Genomic DNA, 18,883 nt, shown 5'->3' with positions numbered 1-18,883 from the left:
CCATTCTCCTTCCTTCCTTGTCTGGTGGCACTAGGGAAGTAGCCACCGGATTTTTTTAATTTCTTTGCGCCGCCTGCGTCACTACTGATTCCGGCCTGGGGTGCCCAATGAGGCAGGCTGCTGTGGACTCTGGTGCTCTGTACTTTTTTTCAATTCGGGGAACTGAAACCGCTATAGACGCCGGTGTTTTCAGAATTTTTAGGCCCTCCTCCCAGATGTGAGGGATAATCGGAATTGAGCGAAGCGATCTTTTGTTATCATCTTTGAAATCGTACAAGAAACAATCCGTCTCTTGCACTTCCACATCCAGATTGAATCTCTTGGCCGCTCTTTCCATGATATCATGGAAACCTCCGATGTCTTGAGGAGGAGAGGTAGACGGTAGAGGGACAGGTGACGAAGCTGATGGTAAAATGTATTCGTCCCATTCCCGGCCCGAAGCATCGTGAACAAGCTCTCCTTCTTCAGGCTGTTCATCTTCTTCGGATTCAGTTAGGTCATCCCTTATAGTGACCACCTGTGGTGATCTCACCCCTTGCTCTTGTGAAGCAGGTGCTTTTGGCGTCTGCGAGGAAGGTGTCTGCGAAGCTGGTTGCGAGGAATTCGCCTCTGGGAAACGACGGTAGTAGTCGTTTAACATCAACCTAAGGTCGGACACAAGAGTGAGAGGTATTGAAACCGTCTCGTGACGTTCCTCCTCCCGTGAGTCCTCATGCTGCTCCTCCTCCTCATCATAACCACCAGATTCCTGAAATGACTCATATCTGGAAGATTGGGGTGTGTCCCTGAAGGAATATACTTCCTCCTCGTCCGTGTCTTGACTCTTTATTTGAAGCTGAGAAGGACTGTAGGCGGCACCTGAGGACTCCTCTCCATCTGAGTCCTGCTCCAGCAATGAGGATGGTGGCAAAGGAGAAATCTTTGTCCATGAGGTGAACTCCGCAGATTTACTGATAGTAGCCGAACCCCTGGTCGACTGAAAAGACCGGATCGAGATCATGGTCTTCGACTGCGGTGATTTGAATGCTTTTGTAGATGATAGCACGATTTTCGTCGACGGCGCCGTCGACGGAACCATCGTCGACGAGACCATCGTCGACGGAACCATCGTCGACGGAACCATCGTCGACGAGCCCTTCGTCGACGGGACCTTCGTCGACGGGACCTTCGTCGACGGTACCTTCGTCGACGGTACCTTCGTCGACGGAGCCTTCGTCGACGCGACCATCGTAGACGGGGCCCCCGTCGACATCCTCGACATCGAACCTGTCGTCGACGGGGTCGTCGTCGTCGTCGACGACGGTCCTTTCGTCGACAGTGAAATTTTACTCGTCGATGTTGTTGTCGTCGACGTCGTAGCCGTCGACGTAGCTTTAGATCCAATCGTCGATGAAGCTGTCGTCGTCGACGGTGAAGTCGTCGACGGAGCTGAAGTCTTCACCACAGGTTTTGAAGCAGAAGCTAGGGAGCTGGTCGAAGGTGCAGACCCATGCCCTTTAAGACTTGACTGCTTAACCAGAGGAGTAATAGGAAGAGATGAGGTTGATTTCTCCTTAGATTTACTCCATTTTAGACTCTACTCTCTCCACAGAAACAGAGGCCTTTCTTTTCTTGGGAGTTGAATGAGAAGATTCCTCCTCAGAGTCTGAGCCTGATGTGGCCTTCTTCTTCTGAAGCCATAACAGTAATCTAGCCTCTCTGTCTCTTTTAGTTTTGTCCGAAAATTTTCTACAGAGTTTACAGTCTTTCACCAGGTGTTTAGGATAGAGACAGTAAAGGCAGTCCTCATGTGGGTCCTCAGAGAAAAGTCTGGCCTTCCCACAGGACCTGCAAGGCCTGAACAGCCTCTTTTTAGAGCTTTCAGCCATCATGAGGAAAAATAAGTACACACAATACCTTAATCCAGCAGATAGAAAGTAAGATTCCAAAGGGTCAAAAGTTCACACAGGAACAGAAAACTCAGGGAGACTCCTTTCTCACACGAAGGCGGTTGGAAATCTGAGGCAGGAAGCTTCTGCTGGGGAGTGTGAGGGCAGGGCAGCAATGCTGATTGGCTGGCTTTTGGACCAAACAAAGAAATGGTCTGGTTACCAAATAATACAGCCCCTATGGGGATTTTCTATGCAGTTTTTCTTCTCTGATACTGCTTGGTCATTCTGTTACCGTGAGACTCCCACCATGACGACGGGGAAGATACAAGCATGTGAATCTATGAAAGATGTAATACTGGAGAACTAGCCATACTCTAGCTAACATTAATCTAAACACAGCAGCTGCCATAAACAAAAACATTACGTCACCCGAATCCATTTGTGCATTTCCCTCATCGACCCCCAACATAATTAGACTTACTGTAAAGGTTATCTGTATCCTTAGTGTATTAACTACGAAGTGTTCAATGTCCTTAATTAATGTATGTAACTGCGGACATGTAGCAAACATGTGGACAATATCAGCCTCAGTGGAGTTACATCTGGGACAAGTGATACCCTCTGTACCCCCCCACTTCGCAATCCTAGATGGAGTATAATACAATGAAAATAAGGTTTTGTAATGTTGGGCTGGCAAAGGGGCAGAACAAAGCATAGTCCGACCTAATTCCAGCGATTCATTAAAAACTTCCGGAGTAGCCTCTATTCTCTCCTCCCATTTAACCCTATGCTTATCTAGATCATCTGGTCTATTTTTTGCCAAGGCAGCATATATTAACCTAATGGAATATTCCTCTCCCGCAATTATCCCTTCCATCAGTTCATTAGGTTGAAAACCCAATGGCCCCCCTTGCTTGTTTCTTAAAAAACTCCTAATCTGAAGGTATTTAAAAAAATCTCTTCTATTTATGTTGTATGTATTCACCAAATCCTCGAATTGTACCATAGTCTCAGAGTTTATTAAGTCCCCAATTTGATGTATCCCCTTATCTTCCCAACCAGCCACTACATGATCAGCAAAAATATCTTCAGGGAAGGATTTATTTTTATAAACTTTGGTATATCTATTAAACCTGCCCATTCCTGTTTTCTTCAAAAAGGAACTCCATATTATAAGTGCCGCCCTAAGAGTCTTATGCGTCTGTCTTCTAAGCTGACCCAAGTCTGTAAAATAGAGAAAGCAGTTCTCCGCATTCTGTCCTAATACCGCTATGTAGGCTTCAATTGACATATTAATAGACTTTGATGACCCTCCACCTCCCCCTATTAGTCCCTGCATATACTGGAGAGCAGCAGCCAAATAATACATCCTGAAGTCCGGTGCACCCCAACCCCCTCTATCCCTTGGCAACGTAATGAATTTATAAGCCTGTCAGAACCGTAAAGGATACACTGGTTCGGCCCCCTCAGGAACAGACGCTAATTCCTCAGTCCCCCTCTAGCCAAGACCCAAGAGCGCTTAGATATAACAGTCTTCAGTCCTCACCAGCAAGGGAAAGGGGAAGTGGACAGACAAAACAAGAGAGACTTCTTCCTCGTCAGGTTTGCTTCGATAGCCCTCAGGTTGGACTCGCTGCAAAGGAAAAGACAATTCTTTAGCCCTCTCTACTTAACATTTTTTAGTTACTCTGTCTTATTATTATTATTATGCCCTCTATGTCTTACCTAAGCAAACTAGGAAGATAGCCACTCTCTATAAGTGATGTCTGGAGAATTACTACTGGTTCACTGGAAGAACGAACTTTGGTCTTTGGAATTTTCGTGACTAGAACAATGCTTCGAACACACTCTGTGATCTGTGAAACTCAAGTCTATAACTCTGAATATAAAAGTCTTTCAACTCTGAGACTATTCCGGAAACTCCACAGGGAGTAGTCTTTCCTCACATATTTTACTCTCTGGACGCCTTTTGGAAATTCAAGTTCTTAATCAAAGTCTTTCTCCTCAAGATGTCTCAGTAAGGCTCTTGACGCAACACAACGCTCATCAGCTTCTTTGCCAAAGTGAGTCCAACGCGTCTTTAGTTCATTGCCTTGAGACTTCTCTCAGATAACTTAAGAATACTACTCTTACTTGAAGGTCTTTGAGGGAACTTCTCTTGACTGAAGTATTTCCCCAGCTCTGACTCCTCCACACAACTTCTCTCCTGAACTCCGACGACGGGATTCTTCCAGCTTTGACAATACTGAAGGGAAAAAGGCGAATTAGGAAAAGTCTTTTTCTATAATACAAAGCGTAACTTGTTACTTTCCTTAAGGTTTCAGTTCAGCAGCCTTGTATACAAAAACTCTGGTCAAAAGAACTTTCTCTGAAGAGAGCGTGAGGTAAGCACGCGTCTCCGGTATTTTCCTCAGTTGAAGTGCGCAGCGCGAATTGCGCGCGTGCGCGATATGCAGACACTCTCGGATCAACTGCAAAGTAAACCGCCACGCAGGAAACGGAATGACTTCCGCACTCCCAAGATGGCGGACCTCCGCAGCGCTGTCACTAGGAATCTCAATGAAGTTTTCCAACAAGGGTTTTTTAGCTTGCACCTTCTGCTCGATCCACCCTTCTGGCGAGGGGGTGGACGGATCCTGACAGTACCTCCCACCAAGGATGCTCTCCCTAGCCGGGGTTTTGAAGGATGAAGTTTATGGAAGTCTCTGAGCAACCTGGGGGCATGTATATTGTCACTTGGCTCCCAAGATCTTTCCTCTGGACCAAAATTCTTCCAGTCAACCAGATAGTATAGTGTGCCTCTTCTGAACCTTGAGTCTAGGATTTTGTGTACTTCAAACTCTTCCTCACCATCTACCTGCACTGACTTAGGAGTTAAGCCTACTCTCAAATGCTCTGGACTTTTCTTAATTAAAGAGACATGAAAGGTGGGGTGAATTTTCAGAGAAGAGGGTAGGTGTAGCCTAACCGTTACAGGTCCTAACATTTTCTCCACTGTAAAGGGCCCTAAAAAACGGGGTTGGAATTTTCGATTAGCTTTTAACTTCAAATTTTTTGTGGACAACCACACCTTTTCTCCAGGGCAAAAAACTGGATCTTCTCTCCTCCCTTTATCTGCATGTTTTTTATAAGATTCCTTGGCCTTGGACAGCTTTTCTTTAACTTGGGCAAGGGACCTCTGCACTCTAGAGACTATATCATCCACTGCAGGAACTGAACTCTCTTCTTTTTCTACAATCAAAGTAGGGTGTCTACCATAATTTATGTAGAAAGGCGAATAACCAGTGGAAGAGTGAACGGAGTTATTATAAGCAAACTCTGCTGCCCACACCATCTCAGACCATTCCATCTTTTGATCCAATAGGTATAGTCGCAAGTACTGCTCCAGTTCCTGATTCACTCTTTCCGTTTGGCCATCTGTTTCTGGATGGTAGCTTGTAGAAAACCGAGTGTCTATTCCTAATCTGTGGGTAAAGGCCTTCCAGAAATGCGAAACAAACTGAGTTCCCCTATCCGAAACCAGGACCTTGGGAATTCCATGCAACCGCACAACATGCTGGGAAAAAAGCTGTGCCAAAGTGGGTGCATTAGAAACCTTCTTCAAAGGGATAAAATGTGCCATTTTAGAGAATACATCGACAAACACTAAAACTACAGTGTAGCCTAAACTAGAGGGTAGTTCCACTATCAAATCCATTGACACCGTATGCCAGGGGTGAGGTGGCACCGGTAGTGGCCTTAACTTCCCCTGAGGTGATCTCCTATCAGCTTTTCCTCGCAAACACCTCTCACAAGAAGTTACATAATGCCGGATCTGCGGTCTCATGTCAGGCCACCAAAAGTTCCTCTCCACCAATTCTGTGGTCTTGAGAATTCCTTTATGTCCTGCCAACAGATGATCATGACAAGATTCTAACGCCTTTTCTCGGAGCTCTGATGTCGGTAGAAACAAACGCTGATCTTGATATGGCAACCCATCTCTGATTTCTCGACCCTGCTCTTCCTGAGACCAATCTTGCATTTCTTGAATGGACATACTTTCCTGCACCTTGTCGCGCAGATCACTTGCCGTGGTTACCATAACAATCTTTTCCTCCGGAATGATGCTCTGTTCCTCTCTTCCTGTTTTCTCTGAGGTGGTTGAATCTATCCTTGACAACGCATCCGCCTTGGCATTACTCCTTCCAGGGCGAAAGGTAATGACGAAATCAAAGTCCGCAAAAAACAATGACCATCGTAATTGTCTGGCGGTTAAGGTTCGGGCTGACTTGAGGAACTGTAAATTTCTGTGATCCGTAAAAACAGTTACTTTATGCCTCGCTCCCATCAAATAATGGCGCCATTCCACAAAGGCACTCTTTACAGCCAAAAGCTCCTTGTCAGCGATTGAATAATTACACTCAGGAGGATTGAGCTTGCGAGAGTAATACGCCACCGGATGTAACTGACCAGTATCAGGATGCCGCTGTGACAAAATTCCTCCAATGGCAAGGTCAGAAGCGTCTGCTTCTACATAGAAGGGGTCTTCGGTTCGCGGATGCAACAGTATGGGAGCTTGAGTAAATGAATCCTTCAGAAATTGAAAAGCCTCCTCTGCTTCTTCCTTCCATTCAAACTTGACTCCCTTTTTTAAGAGTCGAGTAATGGGGGTCACCTTCTGTGAAAAATCTGAGATAAATCTCCTGTAAAAGTTCGAGAATCCCAAGAAACTCTGCACTTCTTTTACCGACTTGGGAGAGGGCCAGTCCTGGACTGCTTTGATCTTCGTGACATCCATGCTCACTCCTTCAGGGGATAACACAAAACCCAAAAACTCTACTCTGGTGACATGGAAGGCACACTTTTCCAGCTTGACGTAAAGGTGATTCTCCAATAACTTACTCAAGATTGCTCTTACATGAGGAATGTGCTCTTCCAAACTGTTGGAGAAGATCAAAATATCATCAATGTAAACCACTGCCACTCGATCCAAAAACTCCCCCAACACGTCATTTACGAAATGTTGGAAGGCTGCAGGAGCATTACAAAGGCCATATGGCATCACCTGATATTCGAATAATCCATATCGAGTCCGAAACGCTGTCTTCCACTCATCTCCTGAGGCCACTCTAATGAGATGGTATGCTCCCCTAAGGTCCAACTTGGTATAGACTTTAGCATTCTTGACCTGGTCCAACAGCACTGAGATTAAGGGGAGCGGGTACCGATTCTTGACAGTTACTTGATTTAAGGCTCTGTAATCAATACAAGCCCGCAGATCTCCATCCCGTTTCGGAATAAAAAAAAGAGGCGAGGAGACCGGAGACTGTGAGGGTCGAATAAATCCATTGGCCAAGTATTTGTCTAGATATTCCTTCAGGAAACGATTCTCCGTCTCTGTGAGCGCATAGATTCGACTGCAGGGCAAAATTGCTCCAGGCTCGATGTCAATTTTGCAGTCGTAGGGTCGATGCGGAGGAAGGGTTTCTGCTTTCTTTTTATCGAACACCGTTGCTAAGTCTTGATACTCAGCTGGAATTGACTTAACTTCCACTGCACAGATTTGGGCCGGATGAACAGAGGCTAAAATCTTGACCTGTGACTCCTCTTCTGGAACCTTCTCCTTACCAAAGCAATGTTCGACACAATAAGGTGAAGTCATTTCAATTGTCCTTCGACTCCAATCGATTCTTGGATTGTGTTCTGTTAGCCAAGGAAGTCCCAATATCAACTGGAACTGCGGAGCGTCGATCAAGTTAAAGGTGATATACTCTGAATGCCCTTTTAAACCTGTTAATCGAATTAGCTCTGTTTCATGAGTGATGGGCCCCGAGGACAAGTTGGTGCCATCCACTGCTCGCACAGGTTCTGGAGCAACCTTCTTTACAAACTGAATGCCATGCCGTCTGGCATATTTTAAATCACAAAAATTGCCTGTTGCTCCTGAGTCAATCATGACAGATACCTCTTTGATTTCTTGATCTCGAAATTTCACCACAAAAGTCGCGATTAAATGTGGAGCAGCCGACTGGAGGGTATTCATAATATGCTGAGATTCTGGAGTTGACTTTTCTGACGCTTCGACCCGTGCAACTCTCTCTACGGGCGAAGCCGATCTTTTACTGGCTGCGATGTCTTTAATCTTTTCGGACACTCTCTGACAAAATGCCCAGAACCTCCACAATAAATGCACAACAGGGAGTTTCTCCGTCTCTCTTTTTCTTCCTTTGACAACGGACCTCGAACGGATCCAATTTGCATGGGCTCTTCTACGGACGTTGTCTCAGAACTCTTTTGAGAATCACTTCTCATTCGATAAATCGAGGAGGTATAGGTCGAAAGTCCTTTCTTTTTTCATGTTTCCGCTCATTTAATCTGTGATCCAATTGTAACACCAAGTCTATGAGAGCGGAAACCTCTGTGGGACGCTGTGGTATTTGAGCAAGAGCATCTTTCAACTCGTCCCGAAGGCCTCTGTAGAAAATTGCCGCTCTTTTCTCCTCTGGCCAATTAGTTTCCACTACCAACTTATTAAAGTTAGCCAAATATCCCACCAAATCTCGATTTCCTTGCTTAAGGTCCAACAGCTCATTATCAGTGGATTGAGCACAAGATCGTCGATCGAAAATTCGAGCAAACTCCACCTTGAAGTTTTCGTAATTGGTTAGGATCGGATCTTTTTTGGTGACCAATGACATGGACCAAGCAGCCGCATCTCCCGTCAGATAAGACAATATGAACGCTACCTTAGCCTGATCGTCTGTGAATATTACAGGACGACACAAAAAGTGTAGGGAACACTGCGTCAGAAAAATTTGGGCCTTCATCGGATCCCCCCATACCTCTCTGGGGCTGCCAAAGGAATGACTGGGGAAATAGAGTGAATTACTTGAGTCGAAACCCCCGACGGGGATGACTGCTGTGGTGTAGCGGTTCTAGGTAACGGCCCTGTCGTCACTAGACCTTCTAACCTCTGACGAATTTGCATGGTTTCTAAACTAGATCTTTTAACTTCCTCCCTTAAGGCTTTATTCTCCTCTAAGGCACTATTTAACTGCACCTGCATACTTCCTAGAACTTCACTCAAGGTTTTTAAATCGAAGCCTTCCGCCATTCTGTCCGGGAGGGGACCTGATTCCTCAATAGAGGCAGGCACTTCAATCTGTCAGAACCGTAAAGGATACACTGGTTCGGCCCCCTCAGGAACAGACGCTAATTCCTCAGTCCCCCTCTAGCCAAGACCCAAGACCGCTTAGATATAACAGTCTTCAGTCCTCACCAGCAAGGGAAAGGGGAAGTGGACAGACAAAACAAGAGAGACTTCTTCCTCGTCAGGTTTGCTTCGATAGCCCTCAGGTTGGACTCGCTGCAAAGGAAAAGACAATTCTTTAGCCCTCTCTACTTAACATTTTTTAGTTACTCTGTCTTATTATTATTATTATGCCCTCTATGTCTTACCTAAGCAAACTAGGAAGATAGCCACTCTCTATAAGTGATGTCTGGAGAATTACTACTGGTTCACTGGAAGAACGAACTTTGGTCTTTGGAATTTTCGTGACTAGAACAATGCTTCGAACACACTCTGTGATCTGTGAAACTCAAGTCTATAACTCTGAATATAAAAGTCTTTCAACTCTGAGACTATTCCGGAAACTCCACAGGGAGTAGTCTTTCCTCACATATTTTACTCTCTGGACGCCTTTTGGAAATTCAAGTTCTTAATCAAAGTCTTTCTCCTCAAGATGTCTCAGTAAGGCTCTTGACGCAACACAACGCTCATCAGCTTCTTTGCCAAAGTGAGTCCAACGCGTCTTTAGTTCATTGCCTTGAGACTTCTCTCAGATAACTTAAGAATACTACTCTTACTTGAAGGTCTTTGAGGGAACTTCTCTTGACTGAAGTATTTCCCCAGATCTGACTCCTCCACACAACTTCTCTCCTGAACTCCGACGACGGGATTCTTCCAGCTTTGACAATACTGAAGGGAAAAAGGCGAATTAGGAAAAGTCTTTTTCTATAATACAAAGCGTAACTTGTTACTTTCCTTAAGGTTTCAGTTCAGCAGCCTTGTATACAAAAACTCTGGTCAAAAGAACTTTCTCTGAAGAGAGCGTGAGGTAAGCACGCGTCTCCGGTATTTTCCTCAGTTGAAGTGCGCAGCGCGAATTGCGCGTGTGCGCGATATGCAGACACTCTCGGATCAACTGCAAAGTAAACCGCCACGCAGGAAACGGAATGACTTCCGCACTCCCAAGATGGCAGACCTCCGCAGCGCTGTCACTAGGAATCTCAATGAAGTTTTCCAACAAGGGTTTTTTAGCTTGCACCTTCTGCTCGATCCACCCTTCTGGCGAGGGGGTGGACGGATCCTGACAAAGCCCTACGAGTTTTTCCTTGGGCCCATATAAATCTATTAACTACATTCTCCAACATACTAAACCATTTATTCTCAAAAAATTAGAGGTATAGACCTAAATAAATACAAAAATTTGGGTAAGACCATCATTTTCAACACATTCGTGCAGCCAACCAGTGAAAGGAGCAAGTTGTTTATCCTTTCCAAATCGCTTTTTACCTTCGCAATCAATGGCTTGATGTTACACTCGACTACCTCCTCCAAATTTGCGGAAATATCAATCCCTAAATATATTGCACTGCTAACCACCCTAGTATCCTGACTAATTGCAAACCTATTCAAGATTTTTTGAGTCTTTGTTTTATTTAGGCTGTAACCTGAGACCAGTCCAAATTCCTGTGCCTCTGCTTCTATACCTATCATAGCCATATCTGGGTTGGGAGTCAGTATAGCAACATCATCCGCATAAGCGAGGGTTTTCACGGTACTGTCATTTAATGACATAGACTGAATCTCAGGGTTTCCCTCTAGTTTGCGAAGTAGTGGCTCTATGCATAAGGCAAAAAGCAATGGAGAAGACGGGCAGCCCTGTCTGGTCCCTCTTTGTATATGTACTAGATCTGAGTGCCCTCCATTTACTCTTATTTTTGTGACCGGGTTTCTATATAAAGCTTGTATAGCCTGTATGTATCCTGGCCCAATACCACACCACTTCATAACCTCCCATAGATAGTCCCAGGCGACCCTATCAAATGCCTTCTCGGCGTCTAGGAAGAGAGCTGAAATAGGATCGCCTGCAACCTCTGCCGCATTAAACATAGTGATGACTGTCCTAATATGCTGTGTAGTACCCCTCCCGGGTATAAAACCGTGCTGTGATGGGCTCACCAGATGTTCTATACAGCCTGCAAGTCTTTTTGCCAACATCTTCGAATATACCTTTACATCTGAATTCATCAGAGTAATTGGCCTGTAGGATCCAGGGAGATTTAAAGGCTTCTCTTTTTGAGCGATAACAATTATATCTGCCCCTCCCCATGAATCCGGTGCCTGCCCCCCTTGTTGTGGTATGCACCTGTTACAACGCATTTTTTACTCCGCACTACCATTACAACGCGACTTTTACAACGCATACCATTACAACGCATTGCGCTGGGGGGCGCTCTAGGATAGGGAATAAGTATAATTTACTATCCAACACCTTCCCTAGGGTCCACGGGGACTGGAGTTAGAATAGTAAATTATACTTACCACTATCCAGCACCCCAAAGCGCTATGCGTTGTAATGGTCGCGTTGTAATGGTAGGTAGTTGTAACGGTATGCGGAGTAACGTCATACATCCCCTTGTTGTACATACAACATAACCTCAAACATATAGATCAGTAAACACTCCCTAAATACCTTATAAAACTCAATCCGGATTTGATCAGGTCCAGATGCCTTTCCTGACGGTAAACTACTCAATGCATCGGTAAATTCCTCTAGGCCTAGAGTAGATTCTAACATTTCTCTTTCTTCTCCTGAAAGATGTGATGGGACTACATCTTTAAGGTAATTGTTAATTTCCACTATTCCCCCTGTGCCTTCCCGTGTATAGAGTTTTTCATAAAATATTCTAAAAACATCCCTTATCTTATCCGGTTCTGTAACAATGATATCCAGTGGATCCAATATTTCCTTTATCTCTGCAGCTGCCCTCTGTTGTCTAACTTTGACTGCTAGTATATGCCCTACTTTTTCACTGCACTCGTATGCTTCCTCTTTTTTAGCTGTATATTTTTCAGCCATCTTTTTGGACAAACTTTCTACAGCTTCTGCTTTCAATACAACCAGGTTTAACAGTATATGCTCCAGGCTAACTTTAGATTCTACGGCAGCCGCTAACTTCCCTTCCTCTATATACAACTTCTGCCGAATAGCCTCATTCTTTAATCTCTCCTTCTTCCGTCTTGCCACTACATAAGACAGTGTTTCTCCTCTCACACCTGCTTTGAAGCAATCCCAAGTCTGTCCAATAGAGGCGGTACCATGATTGATCTCCCAAAAAACCCTAATCCATCCCTCCATATGCTTCCTATATTCAGCATCCTGAAGGAGACTCCTCTCAAAAGTCCATGTTGATCTTTTTGGCGTCACTTGCGGAACTTTGATTGTTAATATAAGTGGGCTATGATCGGAGATAATCCTTGGTTGTTTTTCAATCAGTGTCTCCATAACCAAAGATTTTGAGACTAAGAAATAGTCTAATCTTACCAAGACCTGATGGGGTGCTGAATAAAAGGTGCTACTATCTGACATTGGATGTTGCATCAGCCATGGATCCACCAGAAGATTATTATAAACCATATTAGAAATGGCCCTATTTACCTTCTTCTTTCTACCACTATACATCCCTCCTGTACTCATAAATGAGCTTGTAGGGTCATGTAGGTTGAAATCGCCACAACAAATAACAGGTTCGGGCCATTGTGCTAGTTCTGTATCTATAAATTGCCATATCTCCGGATCATCCTCCGTGGAGCCATATACGGTCACCAATGTTAACCTGAGACTTTTGAAACATAATTCTGCTATGACCCATCTCCCCCATTGGTCCTCTTTCTTTCTTTTGACTATCACCTCCCTTCTTTTCCCAAGAATTGCAACTCCTCTTGTCCTAGATCCTTGCCTGCTAGCTGCAAGAACATCAAAGCCCAATTGATTCATCAAATATATCTGTTTTTCCTCAATATGCGTTTCTTGTAAGCATATCAGGTCTACTTGTAAAGATCTAATATAGGCTGCTACATTTGCCCTTTTCCTTGGATCATTTAATCCACAAACATTTATAGAGACTACCTTACATGACATTGCACTTTGTAAAAAAAACCCTTCTTCGTATCCCAGCTATTTCTTTGGTCGACTTTCCCTCCATTCCCATCATTCTCCACCCTTCTCTTCTTGGAAAAAAATACATACAACAAACTATAAATGCAATCAATGTGTGCTAAAGAACATAACCAAACTATACACCTCAGTTGGTTTTTTGACCCCCTCCCCTCCCATCCCCCTCCCCTCCCCTTCCCTCCCTGCCCCCCTCCCTACAGGCAAATAGGTCAGCAATGACCTATGTGTGGCCGCTTCCTGGATGTGTTAGTCGCACCCCTCTCCCATCTTTTTCCATGTCTCTCCTATATTATTATCTATGCATTTTCAGATAAGACCCTGATATTCCAACCAATTAATTGGATCAATCTCTTATTTCTTCTCCTTTCCCAACTCCTGGATAAACTCTTGAGCTTTCATTTCTGACATAAACATCCTAACTCTGCCCCTTGTGATCACTTTCAATCTAGCTGGGAACAGCAAATATGCCTCAGACCCCAAGGCCTGAAACTGTGGAATCATTTTCCTGAGCCTCCACCTCCTCTCAACCGTCACATGACAAAAATCCGGTCTTGTGAAGAAGGTGACACCCTCTACAGTTCTTTTACTATCCGGTCTGGCTTTCTGAATAATTTCTTCACGGAGCAAAAAGTTCCCAACATAAACTAATATTGCTCTGGGGAGTGATGCATTAGAGCCTCCTTCGGCTCCATATGTTTTACGCTGGACAAAGGGGAACCTGTGCGCCCTCTGAATCTCTGCCTCCCACTGCCACTGGGATTCAGGAAACGCACCCTTTAATAGTTTGACCACAAAGCCCCTAGTGTCCTGCCCTTCAAGCCCTTCTGCCACCCCCAAAATGCGAATGTTATTGCGTCTTTGACGATTTTCAAAATCCTCCATTTTCCAAAGAAAATCATCTGCCTTCTTTTCCTGTTGTGTTTTAAAATCACTGAAGCTGCGGAAGTCATCCTCTATCTTGCCTGTTCTTTCCTCTACTTCAGCTACTCTCCCCGCCAGACCTTCATACAGTTTATTTGTTTCCCGGAGCGTATTTTGAATCTTCTTAAAGTCTTGTCTTGTTTTGCGACTTGTAGATCTTGCTTCAGTCTGTATTTGTTTCAGCATATCAAAGACCATTCCTAGTGCCTCATCTCGCCTTGGGCCTGTTTCTTGCTCTTCCTGATATGTCTGTGAGGTTGCCGAATAGTCCCAATCCAGGTTCCTCTCCGCACATCTTGTGGGCGTTCTTTCATGCCTACAATGTCTTAGCTGTTTCTTTTTTTGAGTAGACTCTTTGCCTATGTCCGTTCCTGAAGAAGGAGAGGCCGACCATGAATCCTCTTCCTCCTCAACTTCGTCATCGTCTTCATCCTCCTCCTTTTCTCCCTCTTCTTCTGTAATCTCCCCTTCTTGTTGCACAGAGTCAGAGTCCTCATTAACTGAGAAAAAGTGATCCCCCTCCAACGAGCATACATCTTCCTTTTCCCTGGGGTAAACAACATCTACTTTCTCAGCCACCAGGTTAACAGAGCTCCCCCATGAGGAGTTAGGGGGTTTAGCCCGTATTTCTGCCTCCACCTGCATGATTGCATGTAACATGTCTGCATTTTCGTTTTCTTTTCCGTTTTCTTTTTCATGCCCCCTTGGCTCCCCCTTACCGTTTTCCGTTCTCCATCCACAATATTTCCATCTGCAAACACCATCTTCTGCAGTGTCCCCTTCTCTCGCTTCTTACCGTCGCTTTGTACAACCCTCTGTCCCGCATTCTCCACTGTTTTCTCCTCTGTGCCACTTTCAGCGTTATGCTCGAGAATGAGGTTTGCCGCGAGGGGTTGCCTAGCAACCGTCGTCTCAGCGTCTGCCACGTTTCCAGCTCCGGTCTTCGCTGCTACCGTTGCGTCCTCAAGGACGTTCCGATGGCTGACAGGCTCCGCTTCTGCATTGTCGGGGGGGCCCTGCTGTGATCGCCAGGCCGGCTGTCTCTAAGCTGGCTGGTCGAGTAAAAGATTCCGGTAAGGTGGGCTGTCTGAGGGGGATTCCTTTATTCTTTCCGCTCGCAGGATTTTCAGCTGTATTAGCGCGTCCTTTCGCCGTAGCGCTCTCCTCACCGCCCAGCGGTTTCCCTTTATGATCCAGCTTCTTTTTTACAGGAGGGACCACCACTTTCCTTATGGCACCTGGGTTCTTCGCTGCCAGCTGTGTCCTCAGTGCTGCGGGAGTCTCTGGTTCCATGGGGGCTGATTTACTGCTCTCGCTCCCCTCTTTGGCTTTCAAGTTATCAGTTTTCGCAGATCTTGGGGGCATTGTTGATCTCCGCATGCAGCTTAACTCTTGGATTCTAAGTAGTGAAAAGCTTTTTACTTGCCACAGCAGTCTGTTTGTAAGCCTTCTCAGACTCTTAGAAAATCTGCTGAAATCAGCCACTACCTTGTTAGCGAGCAAATTAATAGCTGGCTGTACGGAGCTGTAAACTATACATTTCCCGGTACCGAGTCCAATTATCGTGCGGTCAATGTCAGTAGCCATCCGCAGGGTCTGACACCATCATTATAAGTCCAGCTCTGTCATGATGTAGCCGACAGATAGGAGAGAGGTTCGGTGCGACTGCTCACAGCACCCCACCCGCGGCCATCTTGCCTCCTCTCGATAAAATGTATTTTTAATTAGAAATAAAATTGAGACAACAAATCACGGATCCAATGATGGGAAAAAAAAGTCCTAGAACTTTCAATGACTGATAAGAAAGAGCGAGTTGAAAGACTGTAGTCTTTCAGAGAAGAGGAAATGAAAAATAATATAGAGATGTTGTTGTCCTTTTTTGATTTGTAAAGTCAACCTTAATGTAGAGAGGGCAAGAATGGTATACTGAGTGAAAAGAGGTTTTGTAACATAACATGGTGGCAGGTGGCAGGGGAGGATTTGAGAGAGAAAACAAAAACCAAAAGGTGAGGGAAAACCGGTCCCACTATAGTCCAAAACTATCAAGGAATGGGTTAAATGAGAATCACAGGGTTAAACAAAGGAACAAAGAGGCAGTTAGAGTGACATAAGATGGTCAGTTACCCCGCACAACAGAATCAAATGGAAAAGAAATGTAAAAGGAGGGTGGGAATAAGTAGAAGCGAGCAGGAATGAAGGGGGTAGAGGAATGTAAACCCTGGGGGAAAATGAAGGGAGGGGTAAGTTCAACTTGGATTCTCCAAAAAGGAAAGAGGAAGTAAAGAATGGTGACAAGAGTTCAGTAGGTGAGGGGGGATGGTAGTAAAAGGGAACATAAAGATCTATTTGCTCTTTTGAGCAAAACTGCCTTGTTGGTTCAAATTCGAAATAAAAGGCTTCCGCTAACTTGGATTTGAGAACTTGGTGTAAGCCATTAATCTAAAAACTTTCTTGGGAACATGTTAGGTGAAAAGGATTTTTAAAGCTGGTTGTCACCAAAAGTATTCTTCTTAGAGATCACATATAGCTGGCCTATCTGAGTTAATTGTTAATATAATTTATCTGTTGTGCTTATATGGCAAGAATTTTATAATGGGAATGCTTTATTTCAAGTCTGTATATTTCTGATCAAAAGCAACACTTATTCAGAGATGGTGGCCCATGAACCCTAGGCTGTGGTCTGAAGAATTTACCATTTACCATTTTTGTTGTTCTGCGTTCTATTTCATGCTTACCCACACTCCAAACCTATGCAAGGGATACAAGTCGTATATTGCGTCTTTGCATGCAGCACCCCTCTTTCTAATGACTGATGAATTGCCAGCAAGATGGTGTTGCATCAATCTCAATTAGGGGTGCTGGGTTGTAGGTATAGGACGAGTCACTGTGATGAGATACCTGAAATTGTTGCTGCCTAATAACATCATTATTTCTAAATGTTTCAGGATATTTGGCAGTATTATTTGAATCTGACGGAAGCCAACATAAAAAAGGACCCACAATGGAAGCTAGAATATCTTATGACGAAAGCTTACGACATTGAAGACTTGCGTCCAGGAAATCTCTATGGCCTTAGCAAACAATTCACGGACTCCCGCAGCCAGCAGTTTGCAATGTACTACAAACACTATCTTGTGAGTTTTGATGACCATGTCGGCTGTAACAGACAATGCAAGATCAACCAGCTGTGCGCCATTCAGTGCTTGGATGAGACCTCCTATGTTAGTTGCATCAACCGTGGAGGGCCTTGACTGCCCAGTGCAACCAATGGGGGCTCTACATTCACCTAGAAGCATGCATTGTTTCTGCCTTGTAATTGTTGCAAAAAGAGATTTGTTTATGTTTTAATCTGGTTGAGTTTAACTTTCTAAAACGAAAGTACACTTGAAATTTAGGACTGCAGCTTTACAGTGAAATCTAACTGTAAGTTTTCTTAATGCAAACCACAAAGTACATTCAAAAGGAGTACGCTGCTAATGGCACTTACAGTAGACATTTAGGACAATTTGGGTGATTACAATACACACATTCAAGTCACTACTCAACACTGGACTTGCATACCTCAATCACCGGCTTCACTTCCAGCAATCCACCAGACAACTTCGCTCTGCATGACTCTCACTCGCACACACAACCTGCAACCTGCCTTGGCGCCTGTGGTCTTTCTTCCCTGACCCCCTGGTCTCCGGATTGAACTCCTCTGCCCCAGCTCCTCATGAACGATGAGGCTGTGACTTTGCTGCGGACTGCCTTTCTCCCCCTAGACTTGCTGGCTATGTCAGCCCTCTTCCTGGACTTTCGGACTTGGACCTTTGTGCTCTCCATCATTTTCTTTTTATGACTTGCTTCTTCTTCTACCTTTCTCCTCCGCCATTTTAGCGATCTCTGACCTCCCCTCTGTCCTAGCGACCTTTCTATTGTCTCTCCTGTTGCCTCTGACACACTCCTCACTGTCTTACTCATTACTATCTGCTTCCCTCTCTCGTTTGTCTCACTTTCCTGCCCTTCTCTGTCCCTCCCTTTGGTGCTGTGATTGCATCCCCCTCCGACCCCACTTAATGGAACTCTTCTTTTCTGTATATAGAGATAACTCTAATCACTAGTATATGCAGTAGACCTTTGTACTCTACTATTCCTATGTGACTCTTAGAGTATATCCATTCATATCCCTTCCCTATGTATATAGAGATAACTCTAATCACTAGTATATGCAGTAGACCTTTGTACTATCTACCATTCCTATGTGACTCTTAGAGTATATCCATTCATATCCCTTCCCTATGTATATAGACATAACTATAATAATCAGTCTCTTCTTTGTGTGACTTTACATCTTGTACATTTGCAATTTTTTACTGTGTGTATCGTTTATGTAACGCATGTAATCCTAAGTCCTTATGTTTTGCAAACTGGTTCTTATGTAAAGCACTCTGACACCTTCGGGTAAAGTTTGAGCTATATAAAATCGCATTAAATAAATAAATAAATTTTAAAAAAAGAATGTAAGATCAATCATTCTCCTACCAAGCCACCAAATCTTGAAACGACCTCCCCCAGCACACCAGGGCATTCAAGCTATTCAATTAGTCTTCTTGCGGGACCAGTGAGACTGCCTGTATTTATGCCCAGCCTCACCACACCCCTAAACTCACCTACTTAGCACCTGGACACCCTGACAGTTGACATGCAGTGTTCTGCAAATCCACCTTACATTACATTAGGGCCTTATTTAGTGTTGGGCGGACAGGATATTCCGCCACAAAAACAGGTCAAACACTAAATGCAGCCTTAGGGGCATATTCATGAGAGGCTTGTGTTATGTTTGCATCACTGAAGTGGTACATGCATGACGCATGCCTCTAAGTCAGA

General features: G+C 44.5%; 1 protein-coding gene across 1 annotated transcript in view; it reads left to right on the top strand.

Moving 5' to 3' along the window:
- Positions 1–18,512, top strand: part of SMPDL3A (sphingomyelin phosphodiesterase acid like 3A) — a 201,189-nt gene extending 182,677 nt beyond the window's left edge. The window contains exon 8 of the mRNA XM_086926715.1: positions 16,960–18,512. Coding sequence (XP_086782841.1) covers positions 16,960–17,265 — 306 coding nt within the window. The 3' untranslated portion in view covers positions 17,266–18,512. The remainder of the gene's footprint in view (positions 1–16,959) is intronic.
- The last annotated feature ends 371 nt before the right edge of the window (positions 18,513–18,883 follow it).

This window comes from Lissotriton vulgaris, chromosome 6 (genome assembly GCF_964263255.1).
Source record: "Lissotriton vulgaris chromosome 6, aLisVul1.2, whole genome shotgun sequence".
In the NCBI taxonomy this organism is placed as follows: Eukaryota; Metazoa; Chordata; class Amphibia; order Caudata; family Salamandridae; genus Lissotriton; species Lissotriton vulgaris.
This window is presented reverse-complemented; position numbering and strand designations above follow the sequence as displayed.